The sequence below is a fragment of the Odocoileus virginianus genome, chromosome 4 (genome assembly GCF_023699985.2).
Source record: "Odocoileus virginianus isolate 20LAN1187 ecotype Illinois chromosome 4, Ovbor_1.2, whole genome shotgun sequence".
Classification (NCBI taxonomy): domain Eukaryota; kingdom Metazoa; phylum Chordata; class Mammalia; order Artiodactyla; family Cervidae; genus Odocoileus; species Odocoileus virginianus.
Window position 1 is genome coordinate 65,077,200 of NC_069677.1, and position 20,205 is coordinate 65,097,404.

A 20,205-nucleotide genomic window follows, 5' to 3' on the forward strand; every position below is an offset into this window, starting at 1 on the left:
AACCATCTGTATCCTTCCTCCTCCTCCTCTGGATTCTTGAAGTATATGACATTATATTATTTAATCTATAAATATTTCATGATTGAGAATATTAAAAATAATAAAATAGCTCCAGTGTCATTATCCCATATAAAACAATATTAATAAATCACTCTTTAATATATAGAAAACCATTTAGCATTCTCATTTCCCTGATTGATTCATAAATGTTTTATTTTGTGTGAATCAGGATTAAATTAAACTCTGCATTGCAGTTGGTTGATATGTCTCACTAAACTATTTGACTTACTTTGGGGATTAGAATACTGTGTGAGAATATTAACTGAAAAGATCCTTTCCCAGTTTTTTTTCCCAAGTTTTCGCCTTCTAAAGGTATCCTGACCTCCAGAAGAGTCCTGTATTTTTCTGATTTGGAAATGCTATTGCCTCTAATTCCTTCCCATTCCCTCATGGCAAGTAGAAAGAAATAAAAACCAAGAGAGATTATTATTATAGGGATGCAGTGGTGTGGTTGTAAAGGTTATGTGAGTCTAAGGTGAACATTGTTTTCTTAGGAAAGTACACACAATTTACCCCATTCATCACCTATAAATGGATCATATTTTGAAGTTTATATATTTAACTTACTAATTATTTTCCTTAAATAAGCATGTTCTTTATATAGAAATGTTGTTGATTGCTTTTGTGAATCTGATGCTATAAAAAGTGAGAGAATAAAAACATTTCTTAATCATTTTTCAACAGATTATGCTTGGATTAACAAGTCATGAGGCACATTTCTCTCTTTTAAGAGAAGAAGTTCGATTTGGTGGCAAAAAGACGCAAAGGTAAATCATACTGCCTATAAATTGGAAGGTAGGCCAGAAATTAAATTAGGAATAGTAATCCCTTAACAGGCATATGATCTGTAAATATTTTCTCCCATTCTGTGGGCTGCCTTTTGACCCTGTTGATAGTGTCATTTGATGTACAAAATTTTTAAATTTGATGAGTTCCGGTCTATATTTTTCTTTGTTGTGTATACATTTTAGTGTTGTTCAGTCATTTAGTCATGTTCAACTCTTTGCGACCCCATGGACTGCAGCACACCAGCCATCCCTGTCCTTCACTGTCTCCCAGAGTTGGCTCAAATTCATGTCCATTGAGTCATGTACAGTTCTTAGTGTAGTATCCAAGAAATCATTGCTGAATCCAATGTCATAAAGCTTTTTCCCATTTTAGTCTAAGGGTTTTATAAGTTTTAACTCTTACATTTAAGTCTTTGATCCATTTCAAGTTAATTTCAGTCTTTCAGCGTTGATTATGCTATTAGTGGTGGATTTTTCATAAATTCCCTTAATCATTCCAAGGAAATTCCTTTCTATTTCTGCGTTGCTGAGTATTTTTATCATGAAAGGGTGTTGAATTTTGACATAGGCTTTTTCTGTTGAATGAGTATGTGGGTTTTTTTCCTTTGTTTATTAATATGGTGTATTACATTGATTTATGTTGAACCATTTTTGCATTCCTGTGAAAATGCCACTTGTTCATGGTGGATAAATGCTTTTAATATGCTCTAAAAAACTTACATTCTTACTTGTAATTAATCTTGGAATATAAGCCAACAGCCAGGAATATAGACCCCTGGACCAAGTCAGGGAAAGGTAAGAGGAGAAAGTAATAGTGCTGCACCATTGAAGCCTTAACCTATACTGCAGTAGATATAAAAGTATATATACTCACTAATCTATATGCTTTTTGCTGGTAGCCATCCTTAAGTGGACCAGAACAAATCCCATTGATTTCTTACATTTGTTATTTAGACTTTCTTAATTCTGTGAGTCCTTCCACAGAAAGCGTGCTGTAAACCAATTATTTTGAACTTTATATCTATTATAATTGTTATTATGTTTTTGTCTTACCATTACCCTGCAGCTTACATATAAATTACATGCCTTAATGACAAGAATTAATTATACTGTAGTGATAAATTTTATTTTAAGCCACACTTTTAAACTTGAACCTTAAAAATATAATTAACTCTGTGTTGATCATCTGACTAATTACAGGGTATGTGCACCAGAAGAAACCACATTTCACCTCCTACACTTGTCTTTAATGAGAGAGTATATTGACTATGAGTTTTCAGCATTAAAAGTAAGTATTAACATAAATAGATCAGAGGTGAATATGCAGAAATTTCCAAAGGATTTGACTCTTTTCTTCATATTGCTATAGGACAAGATCACATTTAAATATGATATTGAAAGGATAATAGATGATTGGATTTTGATGGGATTTCTTGTTGGCAATGATTTTATCCCTCATCTACCTCATTTACATATTAATCATGATGCACTGCCTCTTCTTTATGGAACATATATTACCATCCTGCCAGAACTTGGGGGTAAGAAAAGTTTAATATTCGTTTGAGGCTACTTTAATTTAAAACTCAACTAACCCTGGAAATGTCACTCAGTTTATTAGATTATTGCATGCACAGCTAAAGTAGGAAAAGAATTCGGAGTTTCTTTTAGTCTAAGGCACCAAGTTCTAAAGTTGCAATTTTCAATGGTTCACAAACAGAGAAGATGACACAAATTAAGCAATCTCATTTATTCATAGATACCTAACTAATCTACCTTTAATGGCTTACAAAAGCCTGCAGAGGTTGGTTTCACTTAGCTGTTTTCATATTTAACTGTAGAAATTCAGTTTTCTGAATGGATAAACATCAGAGTATTTACTATCAGGGAGAGACTTTTAAGTTTACAGTGGGAAACTGACAGGTAGTGCTGATGCTGAATAAAGCAGACAGCCGAATTCCCTGGCAATCCAGTGGTTAGGACGCCACACATACACTGTCAAAGGCACAGGTTCAGTCTCTGGCCAGGGAAATAAGATCTTGCAAACCATACAGTGAATCAATCAATCAATCGAGTAGCAGGATATTTGTCTTTTTCTTCTTAAGCTACCATATCAAATAAGTGACCTCAATTCTAGAACTTTACTTAATTTAATTAACTGTCACCCCAGTGTTTGGAAATTTGGGAGGATTCTTATTATGTAAACCTGAAACTTTTTCTATTTTGCTTCAATTCTTACATATTGTGTATTACAGTAACATCAAGTCTGTAGAAACTAGGGTCACTTATATATATGGTCCAACACTGAGTGTTTTTTCTTGATTAATTGAAACTCAACGTTTTGTAAAAAAAGAGTTTATAAAATTATTTTTTTTTAATGTCAGCATTTAGTGCAAATTCATTTTTTGTTCCGTTTAGGTTATATTAATGAAAGTGGGCATCTCAACTTACCTCGATTTGAGAAATACCTTGTGAAACTATCAGATGTAAGTAACTATAAGTTTTTGTTTTTCTGTCCCAGGGTGGCTATAAATGGTCAGTAACCAATTACATAATACCAGAAGAAAAAATTTTTATAGTTCTACTCAGTTGGTTATTTTGTATAAATAATTTCATCTAAATTATTTTTATTTCTACTCGCTTTTTATTTTTAGTTTTCAGAGTAGTAAATAAAGCCCCTATATGCATCAAAAGTAATATCTTCTGGTTTCCTATGCCCTAGAAGCAATCATTGTTAAAAGTTCGTTTTATTTTCTTCTAGACATACTTGTTATTTTAAAATAAATTTAAATGTTTCTGTATAGTTTGATCGAGAACACTTCAGTGAAGTTTTTGTGGACCTAAAGTGGTTTGAAAGCAAAGTTGGTAACAAGTACCTCAATGAAGCAGCAGGTGTTGCAGCAGAAGAAGCCAAGAACTTCAAGGAAAAGAAAAAATCAAAGGTGTCCATTTTTTTAGGTGTCCTTTCATTTTTTTACCTGTAAAGGTAAAACTGATATTCCTTGTTTCTCATTTTCTTTCTTATAATTTTGGGGTTCCTCATTTTGGTTTCATTTCCTCTTTTCCTTTATGTTCATTTTAAAAATTGTTTGGTTTCTTTTTCTGTATTAGATACCATCATTTAAATCTGATCTTTGAAAAGCAGTTTATTTTTGCCATTGGAAAGCATTGCATTTTCTTTGTTCTTCCATTCTATTAATAAGTGTAGAGACATTTCTAAGAACCCAGAAAATTAGTTATCTCTTTAAAAATGTGGATATTTATAATAGCATTTAATGTTATAAGATCACTTATTTTTCTCTAGAAATAATTTATATATAAAATCATATATAAAATACAGTGTCATAATATATGGTAAATGTTAGGTGCTTGATAAATGAATAATAGAGCCACTTAGAATATGCTAATACCCTGTAAAACCACCTTTTATAAGCCATAAAGAATGTCTTATGTGTGTTAGCTTGGAAAATAAACCTCTTCTGAAATTTTCCTCAGCCAGTCCATAGTTATTGGATTCTCATGAAATTGTTGAGCTTCCTGCAGTCTCTTTGCTGTATTGCTTCTATTTAAGTTCAAGCCTATAGCTCTTACTCCAGAAAGGGCAGCTATCCTGATCTTAGTGTAGTCTTTCTAACTGCTTAGCTTTTCCTCTGTGGAACTTAGCAGCAGTCTGCATTCTACTCTGTTTTTTATCTTAATAAAACAGGCTCTGCAACTTCTGGGGGACGTTTACTCCAAACTTAAATCCTGGCTCCACCCACCTCAGCTCATTCCTTAAACTTCACAGGTCGTCTGGGGGTAGGTAGTTAACTTTAGAGACACAGGTAAAACAAAGAAACTGGAGAAACAGCCCAGACAAGAAAATTGGCAGAGACCCTAGATTGGAAGAACTAGTGAAAGTCACTGGCACTTGGTAGGCAATCAGAAAATAGAGAAGAGAAAGGATGAAATCAGAAGAGTGGAAAAATAGATGGGCAGGATATGAACAATGTGATGAAATGGAAGAACTTTAGAAAAGCAGATGAGTTGTGTGGAAGAAAATAGAAGTGGAGGGTAGAGTTATAGGAACGATGGGAACCAGAGATATAAAAAATAGGTTATAGTTGTAATTATTGGACTCAGTTATAAACAGATTGTTTCTTGTTAACAGTAGCGCAGAATTTGACATATAAAAATGCTGAAGTTGAAAGGATTTGATATTGATTGTGTACTTTTCTCTAAGTAAATGAAATGTTTTTGAAATGTTTTTTTCTTAGAAAACTTACATAATATATTTTTCTTTTGTATTGGTGAGCATTGTTACTTATCATTGAGGGGCCTAAATGTTTAGTTGTAATAATAAAGATTTTAGCTTCAGGAAACAAGTGATATAAAACCAAAAACATTTACACAGCATTTGAGGATTATTTTTAAAATAAACTTTTACAGTATGTCACTTAAAGATCATTCAGTTATCTTTAATATTTTGTAGATCTTTCTGTTAAATGTCTCATCTTGAAGTATATTTTGCTTTTATATTGATTTATAATTTTTAATAGGGCCAGGAAAATTCCATGTGTTGGGCTGCTTTAGACAAAAATGGAGAAGAAGTGGTAACTTCTAAGGGTGAGTGAGTACAAACTGTATTTTAATATATGTTATTTTTTTTGACAGAATAGTTATTATATTCCATTATTAGGACTAATTCAGTAATATTGGATGAAACAGATTTCTGTGATAGTTTATAAACATCTACTATGACATGTATTTATCAGAGCATTAAATGGAAAAGTGGAATGTTCATAATTGTCAGCCACTGTCTGTTTATCTTTTTTCCAGGTAATTTAGAAGAAGAGATGGAAGATGATGACCTATTTGAAACCGAGTTTAGGCAATATAAAAGAACATATTACATGACAAAGATGGGAGTTGACGTAGTTTCTGAGTATGTTCTTGCCATTGCTTTTACTTTAAAGTAGGAAAAAGTAGACTTTGCAGTTCTACAGAAAACAGCATGATTTTGATGGTTATGGTAATGGGAAGAAAGGATTTTTTGTTTCGCAAATTATTGTAGACCTTTCAACTACTATGGTTTTGGAGAAGATAATATTCATTGGCATGTATTATGCAGTATACCCTTGAATAACATGGGCTTGATCTGTATAGGTCCACTTACATGTGGATTGTTTTTAGTGAAGACTTAATACAGTACTACATTTTTTCCCAGTTGGTTGAATCCATAGATGTGGAACTGCAGATACAGAGAGCTATCTAAAGTTATGAGTGGATTTTCTACTGCAAGAGGGTTGGCGTCCCTAACTTCTGCATTGTTCAAGTCTCAACTGTATGCCTATGATAAAAATTGCCAGATAGAAAATGGTTAGTGTTTTGCTTCATTTCTTCTAAAGCTCACATTACACTTATCTCAAAGGCTACCTGGCTCAGCCTCAGGTTAGGAACTAGTATAAAAGTTCCTTAACAGCTTGACCTCTAAAATGGTGGCTCACATTCTGAACTACAGCCCTCTATAACAGTTCAGTTCAATTCAGTCACTCAGTTGTGTCCAACTCTTTGCAACCCGGTGGACTGCAGGACAACAGACTTCCCTGTCCATCACCAACTCCCGGAGCTTGCTCAAACTCAGGTCCATAGAGTCAGTGATGCCATCCAACCATCTCAAACTCTGTTGTCCCCTTCTCCTCCTGCCTTTAGTCTTTACCAGCATCAGGGTCTTTTCCAGTGAGTCAGCTCTTTACATCAGATGGCCACAGTATTGGAGCTTCAGCTTCTGCATCAGTCCTTCCAATGAATATTCAGGACTGATTTCTTTTAGGATTGACTGCTTGGATCTCCTTGCAGTCCAAGGGACTCTCAAGACCCTCAAGAGTCTTCTCCAACACCTCAGTTAGAAAGCATCAGTTCTTTAGCGCTCAGCCATCTTTATGGTCCAAATCTCACATCCATACATGACTACAGGAAAGCCATAGCTTTGACTATACGGATTTTTATTGGCAAAGTGATGTCTCTGCTTTTTAATAACACTGTCTAGGTTTGCATAGCTTTTCTTCCAAGGAGCAAGCATCTTTTAATTTCATATCTATAGTCACTGTCTGCAGTGATCTTGAAGCCTAAGAAAATAAAATCTGTAACTGCTTCCTTTTTTTCCCTTATTTGCCTTGAAGTAATGGGACCAGACGCCATGGTCTTAGTTTTTTGAATGTTGAGTTATAAGCCAGCTTTTTACTCTCCTCTTTCATCTCCTCAAGAGGCTCTTTAGTTCCCCTTTGCTTTCTGCCATAAGGGTGGGGTCATCTGCATATTTGAGGCCGCTGATATTTCTCCTGGCCGTCTTGATTCCAGCTTGTGATTCATCCAGCCTGGCATTTCACATGATGTACTCTGCTCAACATTCAGAAAACTAAGATCATGGCATCTGGTCCCATCACTTCATGGGAAATAGATGGCGAAACAGTGGAAATAGTGTTAGACTTAATTTTGGGGGGCTCCAAAATTACTGCAGATGGTGATTGCAGCCATGAAATTAAAAGACACTTACTCCTTGGAAGGAAAGTTATGACCAACCTAGATAGCATATTAAAAAGCAGAAACATTACTTTGCCAACAAAGGTCCATCTAGTCAAGGCTATGGTTTTTCCAGTGGTCATGTATGGATGTGAGAGTTAGACTGTAAAGAAAGCTGAGCGCTGAAAAATTGATGCTTTTGAACTGTGTTGTTGGAGAAGCCTCTTGAGAGTCCGTTGGACTGCAAGGAGATCCAAGCAGTCCATCCTAAAGGAGATCAGTCCTGGGTGTTCATTGGAAGGACTGATGTTGAAGCTGAAATTCCAGTACTTTGGCCACCTCATGCGAAGAGTTGACTCATTGGAAAAGATCCTGATGCTGGGAGGGATTGGGGACAGGAGGAGAAGGGGACAACAGAGGATGAGATGGCTGGATGGCATCACCGACTTGATGGACATGAGTTTGGGTAAATTCCTGGAGTTGGTGATGGACAGGAAGGCCTGGCGTGCTACGATTCATGGGGTCGCAAAGAATCCGACACGACTGAGCAACTGAACTGAACTGAACTGAACTGAACTGAACTCTGCATGTAAGATAAATAAGCAGGATGACAATATACAGCCTTGTCATACTGCTTTCCCAATTTTGAACCAGTCTGTTGTTCCATGTCCAGTTCTAATTGTTGATTCTTGACCTGCATACAGGTTTCTCAGGAAACAGGTAAGGTGGTCTGGTACTCCCATCTCTTTAAGAATTTTCCACAGCTTGTTGTGATCCATACAATCAAAGGCTTTCACGTAGTCAACGAAGCAGATGATTTTCTGGAATTCCTTTGCTTTCTCCATGATCCAACAAATGTTGGCAATTTGATCGCTGGTTCCTCTGCATCTTTGAAACCCAACTTGTACATCTAGATGTTCTCCGTTCATGTATACTAAAGCCTCACTTAAAGGATTTTGAGCATAACCTTGCTAGCTTGTGAAATGAGCACAATTATCTGGTCATTGGAGCATTCTTTGGCATTGCTCTTCCTTGGGATTGGAATGAAAACTGACATTTTCCAGTCTTGTGGCCACTGCTGAGTTTTCCAGATTTGCTGACATGCTGAGTGCAGCACTTTCATAGCATCATCTTTTAGGATTTGAAATAGTTCAGCTGGAATTCCATCACCTCCACTAGCATTGTTTGTAGTAATGCTTCTTAAGGCCCACTTGACTTCACACTCCAGGATGGCTGCCTCTAGTTGAGTGACTACACAATCATGGTTATCAGGGTTATTAAGACCTTTTTTGTATAGTTCCTCTGTGTATTCTTGCCATCTCTTAATCTCTTCTACTTCTGTTAGGACCTTACCATTTCTGTCCTATATCATGCCCCTCTTACATGAAATGTCCCCTTGGTATCTCCAGTTTTCTTGAATAGATCTCATCCTTCCCATTCTGTTGTTTTCTTCTGTTTCTATGCATTGTTCATTTACTTATCTCTACTTGCTGTTCTCTGGACTTCTGCATTCTATTGGGTATATCTTTCCCATTCTCTCTTGCCTTTTGCTTTTCTTCTTTCCTCAGTTATTTGTAAAGCCTCCTCAACCAACCAGCTTGCCTTTTTACGTTTCTTTTTCTTTGGGATGCTTTCAGTCACTGCCTCCTGTACAGTGTTATAAACCTCTGTCCATAGTTCTTCAGGCACTCTTTCAGATGTAATCCCTTGAATCTATTTGTCACTGCCACTGTATGATCATAAGGGATTTGATTTAGGTCGTACCTGAATGGCCTAGTGGTTTTCCCTACTGTCTTCAGTTTAAGCCTGAATTTTGCACTCAGGAGCTCATGATCTGAGCCACAGTCAGCTCCAGGTTTTGTGTTTGCTTACTGTATAGAGCTTCTCCATCTTTGGCTGCAAAGAACATAATCAGTCTGATCTCGATATTGACTATTGGTCTAGTGCCAGGCACTATCCTAAACATTTAAAAAATATTAACTCATTTATAATTTAAAAATATAAGCATACATAAATATATGTAATAATGTGAAAATGTTAAATTGTAATTCTCACAACAGTTTTTTAAGATAAGTAGAATTATTATTATTTTAAAATAGAGGAAGTTAAGGAATAGAGAGATTTAAGTGATTTGCTCCAGGTTATATGCAAAGGTAATGAGTGGCAAAGCCAGACTATAAGTAACAGGCAATCTGGCTCCGGAGCCCATCTTTAACCATGAAATGAGGCTGTTTTTCTGTCAGTGAAATAAAGTTTCATAAAATTCTTTGTACCCTTATTATATACACTATACTTAGATATTTTCTATACTATTATTTTTACTTTTTAAAAAAATAAAATACTAAGAATCTTTCCTAGAGCTGCCCAAGGAAAGACCCAAGATTTCCGTGTTGCTCCATTTACTCAGGCTGTCATCTAGTCTAGACATAGTCTTTGTGTAAGGCCTGTGTATTCATACTTATCTCTGGTAGCTAGAGATAAAGAAATTATAGTACAGCTATGAGGTCATTTGAAATTTTCTCAGATATCATTAGCAAGTAGGACTTTTGAGACTTAGAAATAAAATATTTATAACAGTTATGCATTTAATTCTTTATTCCTTAGTTCTTATATTTCCTTGATTATATCATAGAGAAATATAGTAGCTGCAATTAAATGCTTGATTTGCTAGGGGACTACGCTTCTGTTTTATTTCCTTTTCTTTTTATATGTTAAAATATGAGGTTATGAAAATGAGATACTGTTTGTTTACCTAGCAAATAAGCAAATCTTTTTAAGTTGTTATATTCAGTGTTGGTCCAGGAGTGGTGGTAGATTTCTTCCTTTGATTTCTGATGGAAATATAAGTAGGCAAAATTATTTTGGAGAGCTTCGCTGGTGGCTCAGTGGTAGAGTCCACCTGCCCATGCATGGGACACGAGTCTGATCCCTGATCTGGGAAGTTCCCATGTGCTGCAGAGCAACTCAGTCCGTGCACCACAGCTCTCGAGCCTGTCCTCTAGAGCCCGGGAACCGCAACTGCTGAGCCATTCTCTGTAAAAAGAGAAGCCACTGCAATGAAAAGCCCACACACTGCAACTAGAGAAAAGCCTGAACAGCAGTGAAGATCCAGCACAGCCAAAAATAAATAAATAGAAATTATTTTTAAAAAATATTTTGGAAAGTATGTATCTAAAAGCCTTTGACCCAATAATTCTAATTGTTAATCTATCATAAAAATATAAACTTAGACACAGATGATCTTTATACACAAGGGAATTTTTTTAAATAGTAAAAAATTAGAAACAATATACGTGTCCAGTGAGAAGGTTCATCATAATTGTCTCCACTTCCTCCTCATTACAGTCACTATCTCTGCCATCTCTAGTGCTTCCAGAATATATAGAACTGTTAAACTGGTAGTTACGAAAAGTTAATAAAAATTTAGAAAGATACTTTCAGTAAATTATTAAATATAAATTTTAAAAGAGGATACAAAATCATGTACACAGTATACTGTCATTTATATTTAAAAAGGAAAAACTTGGGGATAAAAAGACTGAGAAAAACATACCAAAATGTCAGTGATTACTATAAGGTAATAAAAACGCTTTTCATCATTGTCTCAGTTTTCAATAATGAAACATTTCTTTTATAATAGGAGTCATTCATTTCATTTTAAAAAATATAACTTCCAGAAATATGTAGATCTACAATTTCACTTAGAAATATCTGCCTGAGGGCCTCCCTGTTGGCTCAGATGGTAAACCTCCACCTGAATTTTGGTAACAAACACTAACAAGTTTTATAGCCACTTTGGGGTTTACCTAGGGTGCTCATTTTTTAATTAATTAATTTTATTCTTGTTTGCTCTGACTCTTTGTTGCTGATCATGGGCTTTCTCTAGTTGCAGCAAGCGGGGGCTACTCTTCATCTCAGTGCACAGGCTTCTCATTGTGGTGGCTTCTCTTGTGGAGCACAGGCTTGGGCTTGCAGGCTTCAATAGTTGTGGCTTACAGGCTTAGTTGCTTCACAGCCTGTGGGATCTTCCCATTTCAGTTCAGTTCAGTTCAGTCACTCAGTCGTGTCTGACTCTTTGCAACCCCATGAACTGCAGCAGGCCAGGCCTCTCTGTCCATCACCAACTCCCGGAGCCTACCCAAACTCATATCCATTGAGTCAGTGATGTCATCCAACCATCTCATCCTCTGTCGTTCCCTTCTGCTCCTGCCCTCAATCATTCCCAGCATCAGGATCTTTTCAAATGAGTCAGTTCTTCATATCAGGTGGCCAAAGTATTGGAGTTTCAGCTTCAACATCAGTCCTTCCAATGAACACCCAGAATTAATCTTTAGGATGGACTGGTTGGATCTCCTTGCAGTCCAAGGGACTCTCGAGTCTTCTCCAACACCACAGTTCAAAAGCATCAATTCTTCAGTGCTCAGCTTTCTTTATAGTCCAACTCTCACATCCATACATGATCACTGGAAAAACCATAGCCTTGATCTTCCCAGACCAAGTATCAGTCTCTTGTGCCCTTCATTAGGAGGCAGACTCCTGGCCACTGTACCACCGGGGAAGTCCTCAGGGTGCTCTTTTTTTGCTGTGTGTGTGTGTGATTATTTTACCTTAAATGATAGTTTTTTGAGAAAAAGACATTAAAGGGAATATTATTCAGTGAATTTAACACTTTTCAAAATATGTTCTAGCTGCTATAACCAGATTTTAAGATCTTCCTGATTTCCTCCTGTGATTCACTCAGGCATCCTCCCAAATAAGATTTCCATCTTTGTTTTCCATCACACCCTGAATATTTAAGAAAGTGGTAGTGCCACTGTTTAGAAAGCTTCATTAAACCTTCAAACTTGATACCAAAGATATAGTACATTGACTGTAAGTGTGCACAGCAGGTTTAAGTAATCAAATAGTTGGTTTAGGAAAACTATAAGGCAAATTTTTAATCTGGTATGATAGAATTTTTTACAATAATAGAGTTTTTTCTGATTGCAGTTTTTGGCTTATTCATTGATTAAATAAAATGTGTGAGGCAGAATGTGATATTAGGAGATATCATGTTTTAAACACAGTGGCCTGTCTTCAGGAAATAATGTTAAAATGAAAATATTCTTTTCTGTTTTCAGTGACTTTCTGGCTGATCAAGCTGCATGTTATGTTCAGGCAATACAGTGGATTTTGCACTATTACTATCATGGCGTTCAGTCCTGGAGCTGGTGAGGGAATAAAAACCAAAATAAAGTTTTGTATTTTATAATGGCTCATTCTACTGTAAGCTCATTTGATAATCTCTCCTTTTTACTTCTATTTATGATATGATTAATATTTTTTTAAAAGTACATATAACCAAGTTTAAAGGAAAAAGAATCTTTTTTAGTATTGTAATATTTTAAAAAGATCCTTTTATAACAAAGATACTTCCAGTTGTAGTAGATGGCCCATAATAAAAAGCTCTCTGTTAATCTAAGGATTTAAATTTTCTATCATAATGAATGAAGTGTCACAAAGTCTTGACAGTTACTGGGTCTGAGTGATGGTTAAGTGGGATTGTTTGTTATATTCTTCTCTACATCTTTATGTGTTTGAAAATTTTTTCTGTTAGGAGTAATGAAGAATGAATTATATGAATGTTAGACTGGGAAGGGTAATGAAGAAAGGAGAAAAGAATTTACTTCTCCTGGAATAGTAATAATTCTCTATTTATCTCATGTTTCCTATTCCAGCAAGTTCCATCTACATTTCCAAACCATCCACTGAAATAGAAAACAAGTCAAAAAATGATACAGGGAAAAATAGACACTTTTAAGTGATGAGATAGCTTGTTTTGTTTTGTTTTCAGAGCATCTTCTAGGTTCTGTTTTAAAGCACCAACAGCAAAACATATCAGTGCAGAATAATGTGGCATTAATTATTAATAGAATTTTGCTTACTAATAGCCTTTAAAAAAATATCTGCAATAACTAACAGGATTCTCGGGGCATCTCTGAAGAGCACTCTAGTGACAAAAAATATCCTTGATTTGCCATTTTTTAAGAGAGTGAGTGTAAGTTATACCTATTATATTACCAGGCATTGAGGCCAAGCACTTGTAAAGCATGTGCTCATATAGTCCTCAAAGCTGTTTAAAGTAACTATTGTTTTCTGCTTTTGATAGATGAGGCTCAGAGGATTAAATAACCTTTCCAGTGTCACACACCAGTATTCAAGCACATGCCTATCTGATTTCCAAAGTCTATTGTTCTACATGCCACTCTGCCTCCTAAACTTTCCCATTCTTTTGAAGTATGCCATAATTGTGGAATATAAAATTATTTTGTTGGCTTTTATTTTGGTGTTTTTAGTCAGACATTAAGAACATTGAAATTATTTTTAAATTTAAAAAAAATTATATGTTTAGGATAACTGGCTTTTTAAAAAATTTTAATTTTTAACAAAAAAAATGAAAAAACATTATATGTTTGAAATTTCTAAAAATATTTCTTCATGTTAAATATGGGAAGATTTTAAAAACAAAAAGTTAGTGTGCATGATTGACAGATGGTTTAATCCTTATCACAAACACAATATATATGTATACACGCTAATTCAAAGATGATGACTGTTAGAGCTGACTAGTACAACCATATGAGCTCAGACTTCCCTGTGCCTTCATGAGAGAAGCTCAGGCCCACATGAAGTAACTGAATGTCTTCTGACTGCCTCAGTTCATTCTGAGAATCTATTGTTTGGAAGATTCACACTCAATACTTCTGAAACTGGAGTAATTGTATTATTTATATAAAAAATAAATTCTTTATATGTGTTATTAATATATATACCCTTCAATTACATACGTCTACATTTTTGAAATACAAACTGCACTTTAAAAATTAAGGAAATAAAATACTTGTTGTCATCAAATAATCTACATTTTTCAACATTGCTGATTTCTTGTATTCATGTGGCATAATTATGAGTGATTTTTTTTCTTTAGAATTATTGCTGTTTGTGGACACGACTTGAACACACGCACAGAGGCACAGCTGCTAAAATAGAATATTGAAAAGTATATACTAACTATTGATCTGTTTCATAAAGTTTGCCAATTGTTTAGAGCTCAGTTTTGTCTTACAGGTTTTATCCGTACCATTATGCACCTTTCCTGTCTGATATCCGCAACATCAGTACACTCAAAATCCATTTTGAACTGGGAAAACCTTTTAAGCCATTTGAACAACTTCTTGCTGTACTTCCAGCAGCTAGCAAAAATTTACTCCCTGCATGCTACCAGGTGGGTTTTAGAATTAAATGTATTTGTGTTCTTTTTAATATTTAGGAGTTCCTCCTCCAAACCTAGAAACATCATACCCAAATTTCTTTAATAGCTAAATATATTTATTTTCAGTTTCAAATATAGTATTCCTTAAGTCTCTTGAAAAGTAATTCCTTAATTTAAAGTTAACTTTGTTTTAAAAATGCAAACACATTTCATAAACCATTCAAAGCATGGCTTCTTTGTTTTCAGTATCTTTAAGCACATCTCCAGTTTGTCTCTGCACTGATGAAAGTAAATTGAGCTTGGCAAAATCTAAAGCCGTCTACTCTGTCCAGATATTACAGATTTCGTTTCTGTTCTCTTTTACCCTTTACCTATTAGAATATGGATGATTCTAATAAGTTGTTTATCTCAACAAAATTGCTACTTCCATTTATATTTTGATTTTAAGAATTTCATTTATCAAATTATGGAATAAAAAACTTCTCTCTGATTAACGTACTTCCTATAACAGGAGAAAGCTGTTTCAGGGGTGATTGGGTCACCAAAATTACACTAAGCGTACTAAACTGATTTTGAGGGTAAACTTCAGTTTAGTTCTGCTAGAGCATCAATCTGTTCTAATTCTGTGGTCTGGTGCCAGGAATTGAAATAGACACACATAAATATATACATACCACATACCTTCGCTGTTTGAACAGTGTCCAGCTTCCTTCTAAATCTTTCTGAAACTTAACCTGTCCTTCATCCTGGCCCATGGCCTTCCTTCCTTTAGTTTCTTTGATGCTTTTTTTCCTACCTTCAGTACATTAAGAATTGATACTCAACCACTCAGGACTAATATAGCCATGCAGGTTTTTATAGCCACATATTGTTTTGATTCTTCTGTACCCATGACATACTGACTATTTTGTTTTGAATATTACTGTGAGAAATATGCTTTTATTTCTTTAAAAATTTTTATGTCATGATCTTCTATATTCATTTCCTAGAGGATATCTTTAGGTTTCTTTATCTACTTCTGTTATAAAATCTCTAATAAAAACATGTCTTATTGGGCTTTCTATCTTTGCTACTGGTGGTAAGGAGATTCTTGTATTTTTGGACTTCTTTTTCTTTTTAAATTATCTTAGATGACAGTTATATAACTTAATAAAATTAGTTGATTATGACATGAAAATAAATTGTCTAAGATTAAAAATGGAGTGTGTGAAATGAACTGAAATCTGAATGGAAAAACAGAATTTAGATGAGCCTTGTAGAGTGAAAAGACTATAGAAGATAGAAATGATAAAATTCAGAGTAAGGATAGTTTGGCTATATAACTAGCTTAGTGGAACGAGAAAGTGATGAGTGGCAGTGAAATTAGAAGTCTCATATTTGAAAATCAAAATATAACAAGTATACTATAACATATCTAAGATGTGAAAACTTACTTTTGCCTTGCTTAGAAATTTTAAATTGTAATAGGTAAACAAATATTATAAATATATTAACAAAAAGCTACATTGATATTAGTTCTTACATTTCTATTACACTATTTTATGTTTTCACAGCATTTGATGACCAGTGAAGACTCGCCAATTATAGAATATTATCCACCTGATTTTAAAACTGACCTAAATGGGAAACAACAGGAATGGGAAGCTGTGGTACTAATACCTTTTATTGATGAGGTCAGTACATGAAATGGTTATATATATACTTGTAGAGATTACTTCACATAAATGAATGAGCAGTGGATTTTAATCACCATTTGTGTTCATGAGTTTTAACTATTCTCATCTTTGTTCTGTGCATCAAAATGTCTGTGTATGCTAATTATAGCGAAGCTGGCATTGCTTTACTAATATTAGACCAAGTAGGCTTCAGAACAGAGTATTACCAAAGATCAAAGACTTAAATAACACTCTAAACCTACTTAACCTCATTAATATTTGTAGGACAGTATACCCAGCAACTAAGGAATACACATTTTTAAGTGAAAGACTGTTCACCAAGATTATTTGGTAAGGCATAAAAATATCTCAGTAAATTTAAAAGGGTGAAATCATAAGGTGAATGTTCTCTGACCACATAGAATTAAGTTAAAAATCAGCAACAAATCTCTGAAAATTTATAAAAATTTAAAAATCAAATAACACACTTCTAAATAATCCATATATTAAAGAAACTTAAAGGAATATTTGAAATGTTTTATATGAATGATATGAGAACACATATCATAATCTCTGTGATAAAACTAAAGCAAGGCCTAAAAGGGAAACTTAAGGTTCTAGATGCTTATACTAAACAAGAAAATATTTTGAAGTAAATTAAACTTCCTACCATAAGAAGCTAGAAAAACAAGAGCAATTTAAATCCAAACTAAGCAGAATGAAGAAAACAAAAAGACAGGAGCAGAAATCCATGGAAACTGAACAAACAATAGAGAAAAATCAATGAAACCAAAAGTTGATCCTCTTGAAAGATTAATAAAATTGATAAATCCTAGAAAGACATATCAAAAAAGGCTTTAAAAAAACTAGAGCACCAGGGGAGAACACATAAATTTAGAATGAAAGAAGAGGTGTCCTATAAATCCTATAGTTATGAAAAAAATCAATAAGGTGTAATGTGAACTATTTTATGCCAACAAATTTAACAACCTAAATGAAGTGAACACGGTTCTTTAAACACGATTCAACAAAACTGACAGAAAAAAAAAACATAAAAATCTAAGTAATCCTATATCTTTTAAAGACATTAAATTCATAATTTTAAATCATCTCACAGAGAAAAATTCTAGGCTCAGATGTCTTGACTTGTGAATTCTGGTAAGCCTTCATGAAAGAAATAATACCAATTTTATACAAACTTTGAGAACATAGAAGAGAAATAATCACTTCCCAATATATCATATTAGGCCAGCATAATAGTCAATGATACTGCAAGAAAAGAAAATTACTTGATAATATCCCTCCTAAAGTAGATGGAAAACTTTTAACAAAGTCAAGCCAGGTGGGATCCAGTAATATAGAAGGATAATATTCCTAACCAAATGAGATTTATTTTAGAAATACAGTGTTGGTTTTCAATGTGATTTACCACATTTGAGTATTCAACATCCAATTTTAATAGAAATGCTCAACTACTAGAAATAAGAGGAAACGTCCTCAACCAAATAAGTGAAGTCGCTCAGTTGTGTCTGACTCTTTGCGACCCCATGGACTGTAGCCTACCAGGCTCCTCCATCCTTGGGATTTTCCAGGCAAGAGTACTGGAGTGGGTTGCCATTTCCTTCTCCAGGTAATCTTCCCGACCCAGGGATCAAATCCGGGTCTCCCTCATTGTAGGCAGATGCTTTTACTGTCTGAGCCACCAGGGAAGTCAAAACCAAATGCATGCTTTAAAAACCCATGGAGAAAGAAAAAAACCCATGGAGAAAGGAACCTGGTGGGCTACAGTCCATAGGGTCACAAAGAGTCAGACGCAACTGAAGTGATTTAGCACACACGCGTGCACTGCTAACAGCATACTTAATAGTAAAATTTTGAATGTTTTCTTTGTAAAATCAAGTTTAAGACAAGGATGTTTATTCTAATCAATTCTTTCTAATACCGTACTAGGAGTCCACTGTATTAAGTCAAGGGAAAGAAATAAAGGCATGTAGATTAGAAAGGAAGAAGAAAAATTGTTTTTATATGCACATAGCATTACTACAAAAATAGAAAATTCTAAGGAATCTTCAAAAAGATAGTATTAACAATAAGTAAATTTAGCAAGGTCAAAATTCAATTATGTTTGTATATACTAGCAACAAAAAATTGGAAAATATAAATTTTTTAAATAAAAAGACTTTTACTTTCAGTAGCATTAAGAAATATAAAATACACATTTATAAATTTAACAGCATGCACACTGAAAACTGCAAATAGTGTTGAGTTATGGAGACCTAAATAAATGGAAGAATATACCATGTTCAGGGAATAGAAGATTTAATATTGTTAAGACATAACCTCTTCCCATATTGATCTTTGGGCTCAACATAATCCCAGCAAAAATGCAGCAAATTTTTGTATAAAAATCAAAAGTCCAGTTTTAAAGTTTTGATGAAACTGCAAAGTATCTAGAGTAGCCAAAACAATCTGTAAGAAGAACAATACTGAAAGACTTTCATTATCTGATTTCATGACTTACCATTAGGCTAAAGTAATCAAGGAAGTATGTTTCCTACATCATAATAGACATAGATCAGTGAAACAGAATAGAGGCCAAACAACCTAGATCTATACTTGTCCAGTTAATAAATTTTCAATTAAGACATCAGAGCTATTCAATAGGTAAAGAAAAAGCTTTTTAACAATTGGTACTGAAACAGCTGGCTATATATTTTGGTAAAAACCTGTACATTATTGTCCAGAGCAAGTTATTTGTGATAACTCCAAACTGGAAAAAAATTCAGATATCTTTCAATGAGTGAATGGATTAAAAAAAACCTGTAGTACATTCATATAATGGCATACTACTCAGCAATAAAAAGAACTATAAACAACGGATGGGAAAAAGTTCATTTGACTGAAAAAGTCAATCTTAGAAGGTTCCATTTATGTAATATGTTTGAAATGATGAAATTATTATAATATAAAACAGGTCATTGGGGGATAGGGTGTGACTCTAAAGGGATAAGGGCTCCCTGGTGGCTCAGAGGTTAAAGCGTCTGCCTGCAATGCCGGAGACCTGAATTCAATCCCTGGGTCGGGAAGATCCCCTGGAGGAGGAAATAGCAACCCACTCCAGTATTCTTGCCCAGAGAATCCCATGGATGGCGGAGCCTGGTGGGCTACAGTCCACGGGGTCGCAAAGAGTCGGACACGACTGAGCGATATATGGGTATGGATATAAAGGGATAATGTGAAGGAGTTTCTTTACAATGATGTGACAGTCCTGTATTCCAGTTTTAGGGGTGGTTACATGAAGTTTCCCTGGCGGCTCAGATGGTAAAGAATCCGCCTGCAATGTAGGAAACCTGGGTTCGATCCCTCAGTTGGAAAGATCCCCTGGAGTAAGGCATGGCAACCCACTCCAGTATTGTTGCCTGAAGAATACCCTGTGGACATAGGAGCCTGGCAGGCTACAGTCTATAGGTGTCGCAAAGAGTCAGACACCACTCGGCGACTGAGCGCACACACATGAATCTGCACGTATGATAAAAATTCCATACTGCTCTACATACACAGTTCAGTTCAGTTCAGTCGCTCAGTCGTCTCTGACTCTTTGTGACCCCATGAATCACAGCACGCCAGGCCTCACTGTCCATTACCAACTCCCAGAGTTTACTCAAACTCATGTCCATCGAGTCGGAGATGCCATCCAGCCATCTCGTCACAGTATTTACATATAAAAACTAGTGAAATCTGGAGCTTCCCTGGTAGCTCAGACAGTGAAGAATCCACCTGCAATGCAGGTGTCCTGGGTTCGATCCCTAGGTTGGGAAGATCCCCTGGAGGAGGGCATGGCAACCCACTCCAGTACTCTTGCCTGGAGAATCCCCATGGACAGAGGAACCCGGCAGGCTACAGTCTGTAGGGTCCATAAGAGTCGGACACAACTGAGCTACTAAGCACATTG

General features: G+C 35.0%; 1 protein-coding gene across 1 annotated transcript in view; it reads left to right on the forward strand.

The window, feature by feature from the left end:
* XRN1 (5'-3' exoribonuclease 1) overlaps nt 1-20,205 on the forward strand; it is a 111,749-nt gene that overhangs the window by 18,642 nt on the left and 72,902 nt on the right. Inside the window, exons 6-15 of the mRNA XM_020887136.2 lie at nt 745-827; nt 2,049-2,136; nt 2,218-2,386; nt 3,264-3,331; nt 3,650-3,787; nt 5,384-5,450; nt 5,664-5,769; nt 12,467-12,556; nt 14,454-14,610; nt 16,152-16,271. Coding sequence (XP_020742795.2) covers nt 745-827; nt 2,049-2,136; nt 2,218-2,386; nt 3,264-3,331; nt 3,650-3,787; nt 5,384-5,450; nt 5,664-5,769; nt 12,467-12,556; nt 14,454-14,610; nt 16,152-16,271 — 1,086 coding nt within the window. The remainder of the gene's footprint in view (nt 1-744; nt 828-2,048; nt 2,137-2,217; nt 2,387-3,263; nt 3,332-3,649; nt 3,788-5,383; nt 5,451-5,663; nt 5,770-12,466; nt 12,557-14,453; nt 14,611-16,151; nt 16,272-20,205) is intronic.